The sequence below is a fragment of the Leuciscus leuciscus genome (genome assembly GCF_965113295.1).
Source record: "Leuciscus leuciscus genome assembly, chromosome: 1".
Taxonomy (NCBI): Eukaryota; Metazoa; Chordata; class Actinopteri; order Cypriniformes; family Leuciscidae; genus Leuciscus; species Leuciscus leuciscus.
This window is the reverse complement of record NC_138725.1, coordinates 56,592,260-56,613,647: the sequence shown is the minus strand read 5'-3', so window position 1 is coordinate 56,613,647 and position 21,388 is coordinate 56,592,260. Positions and strand designations below refer to the sequence as shown.

General features: G+C 38.5%; 2 protein-coding genes across 2 annotated transcripts; both read left to right on the top strand.

Moving 5' to 3' along the window:
* Positions 1-97: 97 nt before the first annotated feature.
* Positions 98-11,909, top strand: odad4 (outer dynein arm docking complex subunit 4). Its single transcript, XM_082167805.1, is given in 9 exon segments — positions 98-4,913; positions 8,479-8,607; positions 8,707-8,785; positions 9,096-9,120; positions 9,722-9,799; positions 9,803-9,804; positions 9,918-10,108; positions 10,295-10,395; positions 11,513-11,909. Coding segments are annotated over 8 exon segments (591 nt in total). The 5' UTR covers positions 98-4,913; positions 8,479-8,528; the 3' UTR covers positions 11,549-11,909.
* A 2,218-nt stretch (positions 11,910-14,127) lies between these two features.
* cnp (2'',3''-cyclic nucleotide 3'' phosphodiesterase) lies at positions 14,128-19,364 on the top strand. Its single transcript, XM_082178036.1, has 4 exons — positions 14,128-14,300; positions 16,071-16,793; positions 16,882-17,009; positions 17,587-19,364. The coding sequence occupies exons 2-4, from the start codon at positions 16,091-16,093 to the stop codon at positions 18,052-18,054; spliced, it is 1,299 nt and encodes a 432-aa protein (XP_082034162.1). The 5' UTR covers positions 14,128-14,300; positions 16,071-16,090; the 3' UTR covers positions 18,055-19,364.
* The last annotated feature ends 2,024 nt before the right edge of the window (positions 19,365-21,388 follow it).

The window sequence follows — 21,388 nt, the reverse complement described above, 5'->3', positions numbered from 1 at the left end:
ACTAAAATACTTCTCAGATGCCCTCTCTAAAATGAAAAATCTAAGTGCAATAAAATTGTATAATCTGTTAGTATTGTATAACCTGTTTTAAGTTTTTTTTTTTTTCGAATGTATTTTAAAATGTATGTTCCAATAATATTTCATAAAATACCTGTTTTACAGTATTTTTGAGCACAAGAGACTGCTTTCAAAAACATAAAAATCTTACCAACCCCAAACTTTTGAACAGTAGTGTATACATGGATTTCGAATAAGCTAATTATATATATCAGGCCATACAATTGCTGGCCACTTCTTTTCATCCACAATCCAAAGATCGTCATGTATTGCGTAGGGATCCGGCAAAATCTCACCATTGCTAAGAGTAAGTTGTGTGCAGTCATGAAATGTTGCAGGTTGTAAAGTAACTCAAACAAGGTTAACTTATATAAGACCAAATTCGGGCTCTATAGATGCTGCACTGCTAACATTGGCTGTTACATTACTCACTTAGTCTAACATGATAATTAGCATTTTGACTTAGCGACAACACCACCACTATGCTACTAGCCTAACCCCTTTACTCCGGTACGAAGACCGCGGGTCTTTTCTGCCTCCTGGTTGCGTGCGCAAGCAGTGATGACGTTAGTAACCGAGACGATTTTAGAACTAGAGACATGCATCCAAGCTTTAATCAAGGTTAAGTGTAAGAGTGCAAGGGCTTTAGATACTGCTTTGGATGCGACTAGCTTTGTGAACTCTTTACATTGTTTGGTTCCGGCTGAAGTAGAGCCCGTGCAGCAGGGCAATTGGGTGACGGTGAGATGCTGTAGTCGCGGGACAAAACACCGCTCTTCCGTTCTGATTACAACTTCAAATAGATTCTCCCCGCTCAGTGAAACACACACTGTGAATCCTGTTGAATGTGCCCTAGTTATTGGCGATTCTATTACACGGAACATGAAAATAGAGACACCAGCCACCATAGTCACATGTTTGCCAGAGCGCCTGACATCAAAGCAAATTTAAAAGTGCTGGCTAATGAGCGAATTAAGATTATTCACGTCGGCACAAATGATGTTCGACACCACCAGTCGGAGATCACCAAAATGAATGTTAAAGAGGTGTGTGAACTCGCAAGTACAATGTCAGGCACTGTAATTTGCTCTGGCCCCCTTCCTGTTCGCAGGAGTGATGAGATACTTAGTAGATTGTCCTCACTCAATGGCTGGTTGTCTAATTGGTGTCCGCAAAATAATATAGAATTCATAGACAATTGGAAAAGTTTTTGGGGCAGACCTGACCTGTTGAAAAGAGATGGTATTCATCCCTCCTGGGATGCTGCTGCTCTTCTCTCTAGTAATATGGCACATAGTCTTAGAACTCAAACATGACAATCTGGGGCTCAGGTCAGGAAGCAGACAGACTGGCTAAACCGACCATCTGCTAGCTGTCTCACGTCACCAAGGTCAGATAAATCCCATCACATAGAGCCTCTTTCACCTAGATATCATCATATAGAGACTGTGTCTGTTCCCCGAATTAGGACATACAAAAAATGTCCAAACCCATCTAAGGGTAAAAATGTTATTGATGTTCAACAAATAAAAAACAGATATAATACAAATTACCAAATGATAAAACTTGGGTTGCTGAATATTAGATCCCTTACTTCAAAAGCACTTATTGTTAATGATATGATTACAGACTATAATCTAGATGTGCTGTGTTTGACAGAAACCTGGCTGAAACCAAACGATTACATTACTTTAAATGAGACCACCCCGCAATATTACTGTTGTAAACATGAACCTTGTCTGAAAGGCTTTCCTGTAGCTCAGTGGTAAGAGCATTGCGTTAACAACGCAAGGTTGTGGGTTCGATCCCAGGGGATTGCACATGCCTATGTATAAATGTATAGGATAATGCAATGTAAGTCGCTTTGGATAAAAGCGTCTGCCAAATGCATAAATGTAAATGAAAGGCAAAGGGGGATGTATTGCTGTAATTTATAGTCATATTTTTAGAATTAGTAAGAAGTCTAGTTTCAAATATAATTCTTTTGAAGTGTTGGTGCTTAATATAACAATATATAGTGTAAATGATGAATCACGTTTGAGATTTGTGCTGGCTACTGTATACAGGCCACCAGGGCACCATACAGACTTTATCAAAGAATTTGCTGACTTTCTATCAGAGTTAGTACTGGTTGCAGATAAAGTCATAATTGTTGGTGATTTTAATATACATGTAGATAATGAAAAAGATGCATTGGGATTGGCATTTAAAGACATTCTTAACTCTATTGGAGTTAGACAACATGTGTCAGGACCTACTCATTGTTGTAACCATACCCTAGATCTAATATTATCACACGGAATCAATGTTGATGCCGTTGAAATTCTGCAGCAGAGCGATGACATCTCATATCATTATCTAGTCTTGTGTAAACTTCATTTAGTCAAGGCTTCAAAGCCGACTCCGTGTTACAAATATGTCACTTCTGCCATTAAAGATTGCTTTATTAATAATCTTCCTGATCAGTTTCATCATCTCAGCATCCCAGATAGCTTAGAAGAACTTGATATTGCGACAGAAACTTTTAACTCTCTCTTTTCCAGCACTTTAGACACGTTGCGCTTAAAGAAGATTAAAGAAAATAGTCCAAAACCGTGGTACAACGAGCACACTCGGGCCCTTAAGAGAGCAGCCAGAAAAACGAAGCGCAGCTGGAAGAAAACAAAACTAGAGGTATTTCGCATTTCATGGAAAGAGAGCTCGATTGCATACAGAGAGGCCTTAAAAGCTGCTAGATCTGCTTATTTTTCAACACTATTAGAAGAAAATAAACAAAACCCTAGGTATTTATTTGAAACAGTGGCTAAACTAACGAAAAATAAAGCTTCAAGCCCAGAAGTTTCCAAGCAGCACAGCAGTAATGACTTCTTCACTTACAAGATTGATAATATCAGGGAGAAAATTATAACTATGCAACCGTCTACTACAGTATCGCATCAGGCAGTGCATTGTATTGTCCCCAAGGAAAAATTTGATTCATTCATTGCTATAGAAGAGGAAGAATTCGTTAAACTCGTTAAATCATCTAAATCGACAACATGTATGTTAGACCCTATACCGACTAAGCTACTGAAAGAGATGCTTCCAGAGGTCATAGATCCTCTTCTTAATATCATTAATTCATCTTTGTCATTAGGATACGTACCAAAAACCTTTTAAGCTGACTATGATTAAACCGCTTGTTAAAAAACGCAACTTGATCGTACAGAATTAGTCAATTACAGGCCGATCTCAAATCTACCTTTTCTGTCAAAGATACTAGAAAAGGCAGTATCCTCACAACTTTGTTCCTTTTTAGAAAGAAATGATATCTGTGGGGATTTTCAGTCAGGATTTAGACCGTACCATAGTACTGAGACTGCTCTCATTAGAGTTACAAATGATTTGCTCTTATCATCCGATCGTGGTTGTATCTCTCTCTATTAGTGTTACTCGATCTTAGTGCTGCATTTTATACTATTGACTACAACATTCTTTTAAATAGACTCGAAAATTATGTTGGCATTAGTGGAATTGCATTAGCATGGTTTAAATCATACTTATCTGACCGTTATCAGTTTGTAGCAGTAAATGAAGAGATGTCTCATCGATCACAAGTTCAGTATGGCGTACCACAAAGCTCAGTACTAGGACCGTTGCTGTTCACTCTGTACATGCTACCCTTGGAAGATATCATTAGGAAGCATGGAATTAGTTTTCACTGTTATGCTGATGATACTCAGCTCTATATTTCTTCACGCCCTGACCAAACTTACCAATTCACTAAATTAACGGAATGTATAGCCTAGGTGATATAAAAAATTGGATGACTAGTAATTTCCTACTACTTAATTCTGAAAAAACAGAGATTCTAATTATTGGACAAAAAACTTCCTCACATAATAATCTAGAATACTGTCTAACACTTGATGGCTGCTCTGTCAAGTCTTCGTCGTCGGTTAGGAACCTGGGTGTGCTCTTTGATACCAATCTTTCATTTGAAAGTCACGTGTCTAGTATCTGTAAAACCGCATTTTTCCATCTTAAAAATATATCTAAATTACTTCATATGCTCTCTTTGACAAATGAAGAACAATTAGTCCATGCGTTCATGACAACAATGCTAGATTATTGTAATGCTCTTATGGGTGGTTGCCCTGCACGATTAATAAACAAATTAGAGCTGGTCCAAAACGCAGCAGCTAGAGTTCTTACCAGAACCAGGAAGTATGACCATATTAGCCCAGTTCTGTCAACACTGCACTGGCTCCCTATTAAACATCGTATACATTTTAAAATATTGCTGATTACTTACAAAGCACTAAATGGTTTAGCTCCGCAGTAAGTTACTTGAGCGAGCTCTTAACGCATTATAGTCCTTCACGTCTATTGCAATCTCAAAATTCCGGCCAGTTGATAATACCTAGAATATCAAAATTGTTTGCTGGCGGTAGATCCTTTTCCTATTTAGCACGAAAACTTTGGAACAGTTTTCCTAACATTGTCCGTGAAGCAGACACACTCTGTCAGTTCAAAGCTAGACTAAAAACACATCTCTTTGACCTAGCATACACATAACACATTATAGACTTTTATAATTCAATGTTAGGCTGCATAGATTAGGTCAGCCGGAACCGGGAACACTTCCCATAAATCCTGATGCACTCGTTACATCATAAGAAGAATGGCGTCTACGCTAATATTAGTCTCTCTGTTTATCCCGAGGTTTACCGCAGTCCGCCGGATCTAGGCCGTATACAGATCGGATGAAGGCCCTGCGCCTGTACACGATGACAACGCAGTCCTGAAGTGTCAACCAGTCCCTCCCCTGTGAAGGCCTCTTTCCCTTCTCTTTACCTCGGTACAGATAAAATGTTGTAAGTTTACAGCCGGATGATAAGAACTGTCTGGTCGCCAGATTCAGGTGTTATGTGAAATTAGGTGATGCAGAGAGCGCGTTGAAAGACGCTCCCTCAAAGACAACAAAAACTACTTCAAGGTGTGTTCATCCGTCCTAGTTTCCTTTTTTTCTTTTGCCTCATCATTTGTTCCAAAAGTTCCCAGCAGCAGCCACAGCTTTGAGTTACTTTTGTGTACCTGTAGTAAGACACTTGTCCTGAAGGGGGTGAATTTACTGATACTTTATCAGATGACGATTCGGTCTCACTCTCAGAAAAAGTGACCGTTATATCACAAGCACGTTTTTCGAACACAAAATATTACAAATATAACTTTGTGAATGAATATACTGTTTAAGATCAACAATAAAAAGTAAGGCAAAAATGACACTTGGTGAAACATGACTCTTACCTGTGAGGAGAAAATCCACTAAATTCTAAATAGCCAAGAAAGAGAGGTTCGTTCTGTGGAAAGTGTTCTATTAGCCATTAGCTTTTCACATGTCACTTAGATTGGTATTTTGTATGTAATCCAATGAAATTCATGAATTTTTAGCTGTGGCTTTTTTGGAGCCACTATATGAGCTCTCTAAAAAGCACAGTAAAAGCACATCTGAATTGTCTGATGTTTAGAAAAGGTTTGGGGTCACTATTCATTCACAAAGGATGCATTAAATTGATCAAAAGTTATGGTAAATACTTCATTTTTACATAATAATAAAAAAAAATGTGTATGACGTTCAGGGCCGGTTCTAGACATTAGGAGGCCCTAGGCAAAATTCATGTTGGAGGCCCCCCACCCCCAATAAAAAAACACTTGAAACAAATATGATTCCTAACCTTTTTATTTATACAACATTTAATTTTAAAAGCAGTATATTTTTACTTACACAGTACATAAGTTTGGACACATTACTATTTTTAATGTTTTTGAAAGAAGTCTCTTATGCTCATTAAGCCTGGATTTATTTGATCAAAAATACAGAAAAATAATATAGTGAAATATTATTAAAATTTTAAATAATGGTTTTCTATTTTACTATACTTTATATTTCTGTGATGCAAAGCTGAATTTAGTGTCACATGATCCTTCAGAAAACTTTATAATATTCTGATTTATTATCAAATGTTAGAAATGGTGCTTAAAGGAGAAGTTCACTTTTAAAATGAAAATTCTGTCATCATATACTCACCCTCATGTTGTTTCAAACCTGTATAAATTTCTTTCTTCTGCTGAACACAAAGGGAGATATTTAGAAGAATGTCAGTAACCAGACAGTTTTTGGGTCCCATTGACTTCCATAGTAGGAAAAAAATATACTATGGAAGTCAATGGGACCCAAAAACTGTCTGGTTACTGACATTCTTCTAAATATCTTCCTTTGTGTTCAGCAGAAGAAAGAAATTTATACAGGTTTGAAACAACATGAGGGTGAGTATATGATGACAGAATTTTCATTTTAAAAGTGAACTTCTCCTTTAATATTTATTTTATAACCTGTGATACTTTTTTTCAGGATTTTTGGTTATTAAAAAGTTGTTTTAAAAAAGTCTTCACTATCACTTTTTATATATTTAACACATCCTTGCTGAATATTCCTGTTTTTTTCTGTATTTTTGATCAAATAAATGCAGGCTTGTAGAGCATAATAATAAACTTCTTTCAAAAACATTAAAAATAGTAATGGGTCCAGACTTTTACCGGTACTGTGTGTAGGCCTACATATTAATCAAACTTTATCTAAGGTAATCTCTTTTTTGTTTAATGAAGATGTTATTGTTGTTGTTGTTATTTTGCTGTTTTATTCAATTTATTCACAGTTCCAGAATCCCACTTCAGTAGATGAGCATAAGTGCTTTTATATTGCATTGCTACCTTAATATGCTATACACAAATCAAGTGGAAGAGAAAGACACGATCGCTACTGAGCAGAAAAAAATATATAAACTGATATTATTGGCGTAATGTCAGGGTATAATCTAATCATCAGCAGAATTTAGAAGATAGACCCATAGATATGAGATCCTTTATTTGAAACATTTAAAAATGTTGTAGTGTGTTGGCTTTTTAACTTACAGACGTAATACAGACGTCTTGTCTTTTAATTTTGTAGCTTTTTTACTAGTCAGCTCCCGACGCGATGTTATTCATTGTACGCGCAAATTCAAAGCGTCGCGTCTGGGCACGTTAATGAGGCTCGCGCTCTTTTAAACTCGTAATAAAGCGGTGAATGATTTTTCCAGAAATGACGCTGATCTACAGTACAAGTTTATATTTAGAATACATTGCAATCACTCCAAAATAGATGACGACAACTCACACACCTGCATTATGAGCTGTGCTTCTTTGTGTGCTTATTAGGCTTTTGCCTCGCAGCACCTGATGGATGCGTTCGTTACACATACTTTCAGAAGCCGGCACCCGCTTTGTAACGGACACATTAATTGGTTTAATTGCAGTAATGTAACAGTCTATGGTTAAGATAAACATCGTCACTATTTTTAGTTAATTAATAAATATTGAAATAAATTGTAGATAGGACGTTGGAATTTTTTTTTTTTTTTTTTTTTTTTTTTTTTTGTCCCTCTGTCTGGGCCCCATCCCGCCAATCGGGCCCTAGGCACGTGCCTAGTTTGCCTTTGCGTTAATCCGGCTCTGATGACGTTGTAAAGTCAAGATTGATATCATTGTGCAGCGTTTACCTCAGTAAGTTGACTGAGTGGGTCTCTGAGCTGGTGTGAGTGACTGGAGGCGGGGCAAATTTGAAATATTCATGAATCCACGTACATACTAAATGAAGCAAGGATGTAGAGTTAAAAAACATTTTGGTGATGATCAGAGATTATTAGCTAACTGATGAGTGACTGACCTACGACCACATGGAGATAATGTTGGAATTATGATCCTAATTTTTCTCTAGGTCACTCCACAATGTTTGTGTTAGCAGACCAGATACATAACACACCCAGATGATTATTTAAATGTTATTAATATAAGTTAATAGTGCTTGCTAAGGACATTTGAACAAACCCCTAAATATAAATATGAAACTTTGGCACATAACTGTGTACCATTTGTGCCATGGACATGAACAATACATCAAATTCGTCTACTTGTTGAGAAGTGTTATTACTTTTATAAAGCTGCTGCAGATTTACTGTTGTTTAGCGGATTTTCGTTGGCGAAATCCAGTCTTTTCAGTGGGAATCCAGTCCACACATTCTGGAATTTCCCATCAGGGCGAAACAAATTTCACAGGAGATTCACATTTGTCATGTTCACTACGTTGACCAACAGAAAACTGCTTGATTTGAAAATGACTTCTGTGAAATTTTACTAAAATTACCAAACCTTAAGAGATTTTTTTTAGGTGACACATGATTTTTGCCTGGTGGACAATAAAACAGGCCAAAAAATCTAATAGACTCATAGAAACAATCTTAGCAACACTCTGGTATCGCATGACATTTGGATTGGCAAACATTTTCAGAAAATGTTCTGTATGTTATTGGGTTTATTGAGAATTATTTGTTTAATTGGCAGCCTTGAGTGCCGGCAATGCAGAAAGCGGCCTGAAGAAGGCCCGTGAGCTCATGAAGGTGGTGAAGGAATGGTCTGAGCAGGTGCTGCACAATAAGAGAGAAGTGCTTGGGAACCTGCACAGCTGCATTGGTAGAGTCTGGGAATCTCATCTGCCCAACACTTATATAATATATAATATCAATAGCACAAGAATCAGAGATACAAAATTTTCTTTTATGTACTGTGTAGGCAATGCATTGATGGATCTTGGGAATATGGACAAGGCTCTGCATCATCATGAGAAAGATCTGGAGCTGGCCAAGAAATGGTAAGCACTCATGAGAGCAGGAAAACTATCTTTTGTTGTTCTTGGTTGGTTAATTGGTTAATTCGGCCTAGCTTTGGCCTAGCATACAAATAACACATTATAGACTTCTATAATTCAATGTTAGGCTGCATAGATTAGGTCAGCCGGAACCTTGTTGCATAATAAGAAGGACGGCGTCTACACTAATATTAGTCTCTCTGTTTACCGTAGTCTGCCGGATCCAGGCCGTATCCAGATCTGATGAAGGACCTGCGCCTGGACACGATGACAACGCAGTCCTGAAGTGTCAACCAGTCCCTCTCCTGTGAAGGCCTCCTTCCCTTCTCTTTACCTCGGTACAGATAAAATGTTGTCGGATAATTCGCGTGGCTACGTTGACGCGACAAAAATTCTGTATTATAGCCTACATTTTTAAGGCCAGACAAGTAGTTTATTGAGGGTTGATTTGTAAAGAAGCCTACACACATATATATTCAAACGTGCATAGTCTGCATACCTTTGGACTGAACACGAAATGCGCATGTGCGCGAAGTCTGCGGGTTTGCGTTTTTGAGGTTTGTGCAGAGATAACGGATAATCGTTTGCACCTTCAAACCTATTTCAGGGAGTGCATTCTCGAGACACCAGGCACTGTTTTGTGCGGGTGGGTTAAGGGTTTTCCTGTTAGGACGGTGTCGTGTAAGGGGCCCCTAAGTTAATAACTAATGATCTTTGTAACGGAAGTGAATCAATCAATCAAAACTAACTTTAGCTGGACAATAACTTTATCCTAGAGCAGTTGTAAAGGCTAAACAATCTGTTACGGTAATTTCCTATTATCACTGTAAAGCTGCTTTGAAACAATCCATATTGTTAAAAGCACTATATAAATGAAGGTGACTTGACTTAATAAACTACTATTTATCAGGTGTGTTTGGTTTGTGCTTCATGTCATAGCGACCTGACAGTAAATCCAGGGCTCTGGACAACATTGGCCGTGTGTATGCACGGATTGGCAAGTTCCAACAAGCTATATAAGTGTAAGTGCATTTGCCTTTAATTAATGTTTACTTTGGTGTAATGTACACAGACAAGTCTATTGTAATAGTCATTTCATTTTGTTCTGTGTGTGTTTATGTATGTGTTTGCATAGCTGGGACGAGAAGGTGCCTCTAGCATGTGGCGGGTTAGCCTGGTTGTTCCATGAGATCGGCCGCTGTTACCTTGAGCTTAAGCGCTATGGCGAAGCACGAGACTATGGCTCCCGCTCGCTCACGGCAGCGGATGACATCACTGATGAGAAATGGCAGCTCAATGCCAGTGTGCTCATGTCGCAGGCCGAATGTGAGTCCAAACTACATCGCCCAGAATCCCAGGAAGTCAGCAGTTTAATGCACTCTGTGACCATGAATTATCTGATTTCCCTCAATGCTCAGAATCAATAGGACGTTAATGTGGTCGTTATGTATATTAGATCTACGCCATGCTGTGCGATTAGATCACTTTACATCCTCTTTCTCTCTGACATAGTGAAGCTGGGTAACTACAAGGCCAGTGTGTTACACTTTGAGAGAGCACTGGACCGGGCAAAACTGCTGCAGGATGACTCTGCCAGCGAAGCCATCCAGAAGGTCAACACAGACATTCCTATCCTGCTCTCTCACTCTCTCCCTCATCCCTCTCACCATCCATCTCGCTCGCGGCCTTTTCTATAGTCCCCTTCAAACTACATTAAAATGACTGAGATTCTAAATCACACAGGATGCACGCTATTGTTTCTGTGTATGTCACAGAGGACCAGTATGGAAGTTATTGTCAGTTTGACTAAAGGTGCGGTCACATTTACCATTTTTCGGCAAATGTTTGCAGGCAAATTCCAGTCATTTCAATTAGAATCCATGCGATCAGAAATTTTGCAAGGACAAGAGATTTCCACTATGCAGATTTTGCATTGGGTTAATATTGGTCACGCTTGGTTTGTAAAGCTGCTTGGTTTGAAAGTGTGAGCCTATGCTTCATACATTGCTACTGACAATGAACAACTGACCTTTTTTACCAGCAAAATTTTGCCGAAATTTCACTAATGTGACCGCACCTAAAGCCTCACACCTTGCAAGTCTTGTTAGTAATATTCTGCAATGTCTATCCTGTAGCATTCCCTTAAAACTGTTACTCACTGTTAGTCACTCATTTAAATGGTCAGGCAACTCCGTCAAGCCACACAACATTTTGTCTTTCACTTAGTTTCTACTTCTATGGCATCACCTCGTGGGGCTTGTGCATATTAAACATTAAAAGTGGATAAAAGGAGATTGATTATGGAAGCTAAGAAATATTAGCTTATATTAAATGACAAAACCACCTTGACTTCTGTAAGGAAAGCAATGACAAAGATTATGCTTGGAGATGCATTTTAGAAGTCATGAAAATAAAAAGTTACGAAAACTTTATCTTAATTTGATGCCAGGAAAACAGCTGTTCTGATGTTACATTGCACGCATTACGTCACTGGAATCTTGTTGTGTTGTGCATAGTTAGTACACGGTGACAGAATTTTTATCAATACTAGTTGTTTTGTCATAATATGAACTGATAATTGTAATATTTACATGCATTCATTGATCAGTTTTCATTTTTTGCATGTTACCTGATTCTTGACTATCCCGTTGCTCTAATATCATATTTCTTCATGTTGCTCTGCTATTATTTGACTCACTTTAATCAACTCTTCAATTTCTTGCCCTGCAGGCTCTTCGTGATGCAAGACACAGAGTGACCCAGTAAGAAGAGAAACCCATCTGAATAAAATGTCTGCAATCCACCTCCAAGACAAGTCAGAACTAATGCATCCTTACTAGTGGAATAAAATCTGCCTGAGGAACATTGTGTTGGATTGCATTCGGATGTCATTGGTTAAGGATTGCTTTATGACTGCCTTCTCTGTGCTTGTTTGCATATGGTAAAAATATGTTTTGCATAGTTTTACATAAACAGACTGTCACAGTTTCAGAGTTATAACAAATCATGTTTGATATTTGTGATGCAGTGTCCAAGCGATGTTGCCCAGATACTGTTAATGTTTTGCTATAGACACACACTTGTGCTGTTACCTTCTGTTGATAAAGAGAAATACTCATAATCCAAACATGTCTGAACGAAAATCATTCAAATGAGTTTAGGTTTAACCTCTAATTAAGTTTACACTCCATCTATTGAGTCAATATTGACTTTGCATATGTGCTCAACAAAAATGAACACAAGTGTATGCCCTGACAGATTGCGTATGTGAATTGCTGCCAATTTGTTTGTGTGAGAGAGTACATTTGTGTGGGTTACATCTGCCAGTTACGTAAACACACCACAAACGCTTGTGAGAAAGTGGTTACAGCCAATCTGCATTCGTGCTGAACTCTACGATGATAAACTGAAGCAGCGATTGTTAACTGCAAAACCTGTCAGTGCAATGTCAAAGCGCATAACCACTCAGCTGCCCTTCATACGTTTCACACGTCCCTCACAGACATCAGCAAGACATAACATGCACTCAGTTTGGCTGGGTATGCTCTTGTACAACAGGCTTGTAAGCATACATTCAAAGAATAATAGGTGCCTATGAATGCTTTTTTAATCTTTCCAAAACCTCAAAAATGTTAAAATGCACAATGGAAATTAATTCTTTGAAAATTTAATTGGAATGTATTAATTATAATATAATCTGACAATCTTCATATTCCTTTTGAGTCTGCCAGAAGTCAAGTTCATACTTGATGTGTGTGTGTGTGTGGAGCAAGTGGTGGTTTGTTGTTGTCTCACTAATTGCCTCATCAGGTTCATTTTACTGTGTTGTTGTAGGTTTATTCTGATTGAGGTGTATTTTAATTCTGATTTAATTTATTGATTCAATTTAAGAATCTGACATAAGAGGACACAGATATCACAGTGCATTCAAAAATACTGTTCTTTGGCTTTATTGCTCAGTGTTAGGCTATTTCAGGGTTTCGATCTTTCAACAGAGAGAGAATCTCATGTATTTTATTGTATTTCATGAATGTTTAATATTACCTCTAAACTTTGACTAGGCAAATGCATGTTGCATATTAATTGTTCTAGGAACCTCGAAGCAGGTTGGGACGGTTGCCCATATATATTTAGAACAATAATATCTTAGTAAAAACCTAAAGTAATATTGACAAACTATATATCATTTGAAAGCTTACAATCGTTTTCATATTTGGTGGCTGTTTTTTTTAAATAAATTACAGAGGAGCAGTAATTTATCAATTTGCAACAAGAATATTTCATATTCATTAGGCATGTTTAAGCCTTTATTTTGAAATAGAAATAAACATGAAAAATCATGAAAGATTGGTAGAAACCTCAGTTTGTTTTCATGCCAAGAGTTCAAAAGATAACACCAATTAAATTTTATGAGAAAAAAAGGTCTGAAAAAGTTTTGAATATAAAGAAAAATATTATGGATTCTCGATTTGTGATGCGGCAGCGAGCTATAACGCACATATGTGCTCTTTTTATGTTTATTAGAGGTTGAAATCAAATCAGATACTGCCAAAACACCCATACTATTTCTGAATAGGATGTATACTTCATAAATTGTTTGAAATTATGGAAATACATGGTTCAAATCACTCAAAACATATATGAAAATGGAGGCGCCCTTATATGGTCAGTAAGGAAGCTGGCTGTCCATCTAGTGAAAAAGTTTGGTACTGCGCCCAAATAAAATCTTACTGAAAGCTCATTTTTTGAGATATCAACCTAAAATTTGGAACACAACTTGTTTAGATTTTTGGCTTTAATTTTCTAGCAGTTTTAGAGTAATATAGATTTTGTAATATATATTTTATATAAAATATAAATAATTACATTTTCATAAACTCAAAATTATATAACTTTTTTTCTGTTTCACTTTCATAATTCATCTACAATTTATCTATTTCATACTTTAATCTACAATAATCTGGCAAATGTCTTCTTTAAAACAAGACCAACCATATGTCTATAGACAGTTAAAGGGTTAAGACAGCTCAAACATGCATTTTAGTCTGGGACTAAGTTTAAACCTTGTCTGTGAAACTGGGGGGTTAAGAGATTTACTGTAGCCTATTTAGAGTTAAGATTTGTCATTGTTGTAAAATTAAGTTAACAATAAAGTTAAGATGGAACTGTAATAATGTAGGAATTAAACCAAATGATAATTCGAGACATAAAAATGAGCAGTAAGATGTCAAAATGGACAAATTCCGGCTGGTGACGTGCACAGCAGTAGCGGGAGCGCGCTTAAAATTTGCCTCTGTTCTGATCTGCCTCTCCCTTCCGTGTCCGCGCTCTCGTGCACGCAGGGAGCGTGCTCAAGTGCCAGTGGTTTCCGTTTTGTTTCCTGATTATTGCTAGTGCTCGGCCAGGCGGGGGTTTGCAGCGCTCTGGAGAAACGTGGAATTTGGCTGTACGGTGCTTTGATCCTTTAGCCTCGGGAAACGGTGACAGCTTTCCATACATCTGCCAACGTTGTAATCAAGTGAGTTGCATTTACGTTGTGCACTGACTATTACATTTTTAATCTTGTTTATCATGTTTGCAACCAATAAGTTTGAATATGCAAATCTAAGTTTATACAAAACGAAAAAAAACAAAGGGTTTAGATGTTACAAAAAAAAATATCGTTTGTGGTGTGCTTTATTTTCCAGCTGCGCGAGGCATTGCCACGCTGATTTGTTTTGTCTGCATGCAGCGTGGCGGGCACTGCCACTCCCCGAATCCCTGGCTTTACATTGTTACCGCTAATTAACGGAGTTCGCTTATTTCATCATATTCATTTACAAGCTTCTGTAGATTTAGACATTCGTTGAATGAAGTGCAGTTTGCGTTTCTTTTGAATCGGCGCACAAATTGGCCACCAAGTTATCTAAAATGTGTGTGATCAATGTCGTTAAATCAAGTACAGTTATATGCGTGTGTCGCGTGACCTCTGCTTGATTCGTCGCTACTGTCTTAAGTGAATCTAGGGCGTTTTGGGTTTTCTTTGTCTTCCATGGATTAGGTGGCGTGCCCGAATCTAATTTGATCACACAAAGGCTGCGTATCAAAATCTAGTGAGCTGCCTACCTAGACAGCATTTTGGGAATGAGACACATTGAAATTAGTCAATGTGTTTGCGTCCTAGAAATATTGTCTAAGTAGGCAGCACAGTTGATATTTAGGCACAGCCACAAAGAAGTGGCCCAAATTATGTGCAGGTGTTTGTGTCTCATGGCTCACTGCTGGGCTCTTGTAAAACAGGCCCCTGCCCCTGCCCCTGCTTCTGCTTTTCACACACTTTCATCAGAATCTGGACTGTGGCCAAGGTTAAATGAAAGCCTTACTTTTTAAAATCCAGCCTCAGCATTGAAGAGTTCGTGTTATTTAGTGTAAGTAATGGGTGCCTTTTGAACCCATGAGGTGTGAATGGTCTTGCCTGGCTGATAGGTTTGTCATTTGATTAAGCTCTAAAGATTTGCATAGTTCCATTTAAAATGGGGAACAGATGTATTTTCTCCAGAAGATGATGACAACTGGTTTCACAATAAAAGAATGTCATTTGACATCGGATGACTCCGTTTCATGTGTCTGGACTACAGCTGTACTTCTGCTTATTACTCTGAAATCTAGCAGCTTCTAATTTAGATGACAGCTATATGACGGTGCAAACTAAGTATCATTGAAACGGAAGTCTTCCAGCACACAGTTTCTGTGGGGTTCTTAGGCCTCTTTAAAAGAGTTAAAGATGCGAGACGAAGAGAAATATGGATAAAAAGCAGAGTAATGTGTAAGCCAGAGAAAAAGCAGCTCTTGCATTGGCAGTCTGATGGCTGCTCAAATTTCACAAGAAATGCACTGTGGTGTTTTATTTCATATGAATTCGAATGTGCACTGGTCTAAACTGAGCAGTGGTTTTCAGATTTGCTTGGAAGGACAAGAGCTGGACTCCGTACAGAGGTTGCAGAACTGAAATATGCAGTTGTGGGTAGTAAAATTGAAATTTCCAAGAGCCTACGTGCTGTGAAGAGTCTAAAGAGGTTGTCGTTTCAACTACCATGTTCAGGTGTATGTTGCTTTGCATTTTTGGGCAATTGGAAGACAGGCTTGCAGTGAGTTTCTGTTAATCTTTACCAAGCGTTCCTGGAGCTGCCTGTCACTTTAACCCTTTGTTAACATTTGCATGGAGTTCTGATCATGTAATTCATCTTGTTTGTGGTCTCCCTTAAATGCATTCACACTCGCTATTGCAAACTTGTCTTGTTTTTTTTAGAAGCGGCCTGCTGTGAAGCAATGGAAGCTGAACAGAATCAGGAAGTTCCAGAGGCTGTTGCTGAGACACAGGAAGGGGCAGTGCAGCAAGAGGAGAAACCGGAGCCCAAGTCTGGAGAGGTGGCTCAGGCACCTTCAGAAGCAGCAGGTCCTCCAGAAGCGGCCTCTGAGATGGAGCATTCTGCTGGGGAATTGGCAGAAAAGGAGAAAGCGACAGAATCTGAAGCAACTCCTGCCAAACTATCTGAACCCGAGCTGGCTCCAGCGAAATCTCCCGGGGAAACCCCAGCTGCCGAGTCATCGGAGAAACTCCCTCAGCCAGAACAGCAGAAGAAATCTGAGGAGCCACAGGTTCAAGTGAATTCCGAACCCGAGAAGCAGGAGGAAGAAGCTGTGAAAGAGGTGGAGCCTAAGAAAGAGGAGGAGCCTAAGAAAGAGGCAGAGTCCAAACCCACTGCTGTAAATGAAGCCAAGCCAGAAGAATCCGATAAAGGTGAGGAGACTAAGACAGAAGGAGGAGAGGATAAGGTACCACAACCAGAGGCTGATGGGGTTCAAGCAGAGCTTCCAAAAGAGGCCGAGACCCAGCAGAAAGAGCCGGAGCTGCCTTTCTTCATTGGCTGGTTCCTGCTTCCAGAGGAAGAGGAGCGAATTAAGTGTGCAACCATGGACTTTCTCAAGACTCTGGACACATTGGACGCCTTCAAAGAACACATCAGTGAATGTGAGTTGCCTGTTTATGCATACACATGATTCTTCTCAGAGTTTGTGTGCTTGTGGATATGTTGCTGATTTTGTTTTTGGTTTCCCAGTTACTGGTGAGGCAGAGAAAGAGGTGGATCTTGAGCAGTACTTCCAGAATGCACTGCCCCTCCACTGCACTACAAAGTTCTGTGACTATGGCAAAGCAGAGGGGGCAAAAGAGTATGCAGAGCTACAGGTCAGTTTTTCACATGTTTCATGTGTTGCAAATGTAAGTGCACAGGTGTGTTTTTGGAAGATCTCTACTTAATTATAATATTTTCATTATAGCCATTAACTAATACCCTGGATGAATATTTGAAGTCTATACTTGTTTTTTACAATAAAATATTAGTGTTATAATATTACATTTGGAATCAATCGTAAAAGATTTTGATGTACAGTAAAAAAGAATGGTAGCTAATAATTTAATACCTTTGTAATTTCATTAATTTATAAAGCACAAATAAACAGAACAATACTTGACCACAGTGCTGTACAGAAAATAAGTGTGTATATATAACACAAGTAAAATAAACAGTTTAAGATGAGTTAGTAAGTAATACATATGCAAGTATGGGGAAACAAATGCAAAAAAAAAAAATGTAAATGTGTCAGTGTATGGATACATTTGTGAATGACTAGATTAGTAAAAGCTGTAAAATTGTTATTCATTGTTAGTTCATGAAACCAACTGCATTAATGTTAACAAATTGAATTGTTGTAAATTCCTACCAAAATATACAGTACTTATTTGACCATCTTTTTTCTTGCAGGTGGTCAAAGACTCGTTTGGCAAGTCTGATGAGCTCTCAGTCACTGCCCTCATAGTGACCCCTCGTACGTTTGGGGCCCGTGTGGCTTTGACAGAAACCCAGATGAAGCTGTGGCCTGAGGGAGCGGACAAGGAAGGCGTTCCTCCGGCCCTCCTGCCCAGCGCCGAGTCTCTCCCAGGGGGTAGCCGTGCCCATGTCACATTAGGCTGCTCTGCTGGCGTGGAGTCGGTTCAGACCGGTTTGGATCTGCTGGATATCCTGGCTCTGCAGAAAGAGGGCAAGGAGGGCACCCAGGTCGAGATGGAGTTGGGTACTCTGTCCTACCTGAGCGAGGGCCGTTGGTTCCTTGCCCTGAGAGAACCGATTACCGCAGACACCACCTTCTCTAGCTTCTCTGAGGACAAGCCTACCAGTGACCAGGGCAAAAAGGATGGAGAGAAGAAAAAGAAAAAGTGCACCATCCTGTGAGTGGAAAGCGAGGAGGAGAAGAGAGGGGGAAAAAGACGTTTTTCCTAAGGGCTCTGGCCCTCGATTGGCTGAGGATGTTGTGTTTTTGCATGTGTGTAGGTGGATTGCGTGTATGTTTCGCAGCTTTAGTGTGTGCACAGGGATGGCTTGGGATGATTTGGCAGGCAGTGTTAGACCAGACGTTCCAAAGCGGCCTGCTGGCTCCCGGGTGTCTCTTAGCTGGTGCCTTTTTTGCTTTTTCCTGGCAACACAAGCTCAGAGGCTTTAGTATCTGCCTTAAGGTCATGGTTCACTCTGCTGGAAAGTTCACTTTGCATTAGGAGCTAGTTTGCGTTCACACGGCTGTTTGGCCGCCACACCATCCCTGTTCCCTTTACACAGGTACATTCACGATTGGTCTTCCTTACACGTGACTCATGTAGAACACTTAGATTTAGCACAGCTTTACTGGTTTGATTAACTGATTTGTACTCTGTCCGAGCTCAGTTCTTGTTGATTAGTCCAGAAACATGGTTCGAACTGCCTTCAAATTCAGTTTTGAGGCTGTATTTTAGAAGATTTTCATTCTAAATTTACATTTAGATCTTCTATTTCAGGAAATAGAGCATTTTGATCTTTCAACACAGGATGGCTTGGTATTGAGTATAAATTTGTTAGTTTAGTACGTGATTCTTTGGTGTCCCTCTCTTCTGCCTTTGTGGAGCTGATAATTTCCAAGAATTCATTCTGCACCGTTGTTATATTCTCACTCCTCTGATAGTGATCAGGTGTGTGTGTTTGTGCATGCCTTTTGCAACAAAAAAAACCCCCACATTATTCTTCCTTTCATTCATGTAATATTTACCAAGGTTTTTCTTTTTATCCAATAAGACTACATACTCTCTGTGACGTTTTTATGCTAAAGTGTGTATGTCTGTCTCCGTGAACATTCTCCTAAACTGTCTTACCGTTTACACAGTGTTGGTCAAACCATCGGAGACCTCTTGAATTTACAGCCCATGATGTCAGATAAGACATGTCTGTGCTTCTCTTCATTATATCTGTATGATCAGCTCTTTCATAAATCCAGTATATTCACATGTGATAGTAAATTTGCTCGCTCTCTCTCTCATTCATATCAGTTTTGAAAAAATGTGCACTCTAAATACTGTGACAAGCATCTGTCTGGTGCCTTCCTCTTCTGTAGGTTTCTAGATGGCCGAAGCCATGCTTCTCGTAGGTCTCTGATATCAAGGCACTAAATTTTTGCACTTACCTTGTTTTTCATTTGTTTTTGTACACTTAATAAAGAATGTGCTTGGCTCTGACAACCCTGGCTTTCTGTTCTTGCTTTAAGTGAATTATGCTCTTAATGTTTCTGGGAACATTAATTTATTCTTTAGCTTGTTCTAAATAAGGGCGTGTGTGTAATAATTTTACCAAATGGGTGCATTCCACCTCAAATAGTTTCCACCTTTGCCCAAAATTTGTTTATGCGTAACCGCAGCTAACATCTGGTTCCTAATCGGCACCGGTTTCTGCATTCATAGGAAATGTAACTATCTTAAATGCAGGGGAAATAACTACAGTAGTCAACATTTGAAGTGGATCAAAACCTTTCATCAAAGTTATACATGAATTTTTAACAATACCTGTTCTTGTCTTAGGACAACTTTGAGTAACTTTTTTTGGTCCACTTTAAATGTTGACTACTGTGGTTTGAGATGTTTGTGAATATACAAGTTTTAGTTATTGACAGTCATCAGAAGTGCATCCTCCCATTCTTATTTCACTCACGGATGTGTCAGTGTTCTGCTTTCGCCAGTAGGTGGTGATTGTCACCACTGAAAGCTTCTAGAATCTAGATGGAAGCCCATGTAATCATGCTGATGTAGCTTAACAGCTAGTGAGTTGACCAACCAGAGAAGCAAGCATATGTTGGTTTAGTCTTGGTATAAATATATTTCTCTCTCTCTGACATGCAAGTCTTGCCTTGACTATGTTTGTATCAGCATGCTCAATACCTCCCAGGTGATAATTTCCGGCCAAGTCTCATTTCTCTAAATGTGCTTGAGGTGCTTTTATTTTATATATATATATACACACACACAAACACATATATATATATATATATATACACACACACACACATATATACATATATACATACATCTACATACACGCACCCACACAGGCTTTCAAATGTATTCATTTTTTTAACATTTTATTATTTTGCTGCCTTATGTTAAACTACTTTAATTATTTGTCTGACATCAATCTACACTCCATACACCATAATGACAAAGCAAAAACAGATTTCTGATAACTTTGCAAATTTATAAAATGAAATAATTACAATTTCGCTTCTAGATGTTGCTACACTTTAAGTGGAGTTAATGGCAAATACCGGTAGTATACAATTGAATGGGTATGATTTGGAAAGGCACACAGCTCTCAATAAAAGGTCTAACAGCTGAAATTGCTTATCAGAGCAAAAACCAAACCAAAGAAACTGTCTGAGCTTAGAGACAGGATTCTATTAAGACACAGATTTGACAAAGACAAAAAAAAAAGTTATTCTGCTGCATTGAAGGTTGACAGACGCATGTAATCCTTAATGGAAGAAGTTTGGAACAACCTCATCCAACCTGACAAAGCTTGAGAGGATCTGAAGAAAAGAATGGCGGAAAATCGCCAAATGCAGATGTGCAAAGCTTGTCACATCATACCCAAAAAGACTTGAGGCGTTAGAGGTGCTTTAACTAAGTAGTGAGTTAAACTTATGCAATGTACTTATTTCAGTTTTTCCTTTTTAATACATTTGCAAAGTTATCACAGATCTCTTTTTGTTTTGGTTTGTCATTATGGTGTATGGAGTGTAGATTTAACATAAGGCAGCATAACAAAGTGTGAAAAAAATGTAGGGGTATGAATACTTTCGCAAGCCACTGTGTGTGTGTGTGTATAATATATATATGTATATGTAACTAGCAAACACTCAATATGACTCAAGGAAGAAATGTAAGAAAATTTATTGTAAACGGATTTGTCTATCTTCGTCAAAATAGCCTATTAGAAAGATTACAAAATGAGCTTATAGGCTTATCGCCTATTGTTTATTGGGCGACATAACAAAAATGGTTAATATGAACCTTTAAATTAAAATAAATTACAATATATTACAATATATGTTTGTAACAATATGTACATAAGTTACTTGTCAGGTACTGTTCACAAAAATAAGCATTAGATGAATAGTTGCCGTTTAAACTGTTATGTTTCATCCGTCCCACCCCTGTGTTGCAGGCAATCGTCCCGATTGAAACAAAGCACAAATACCATTCAAAGTCAAATT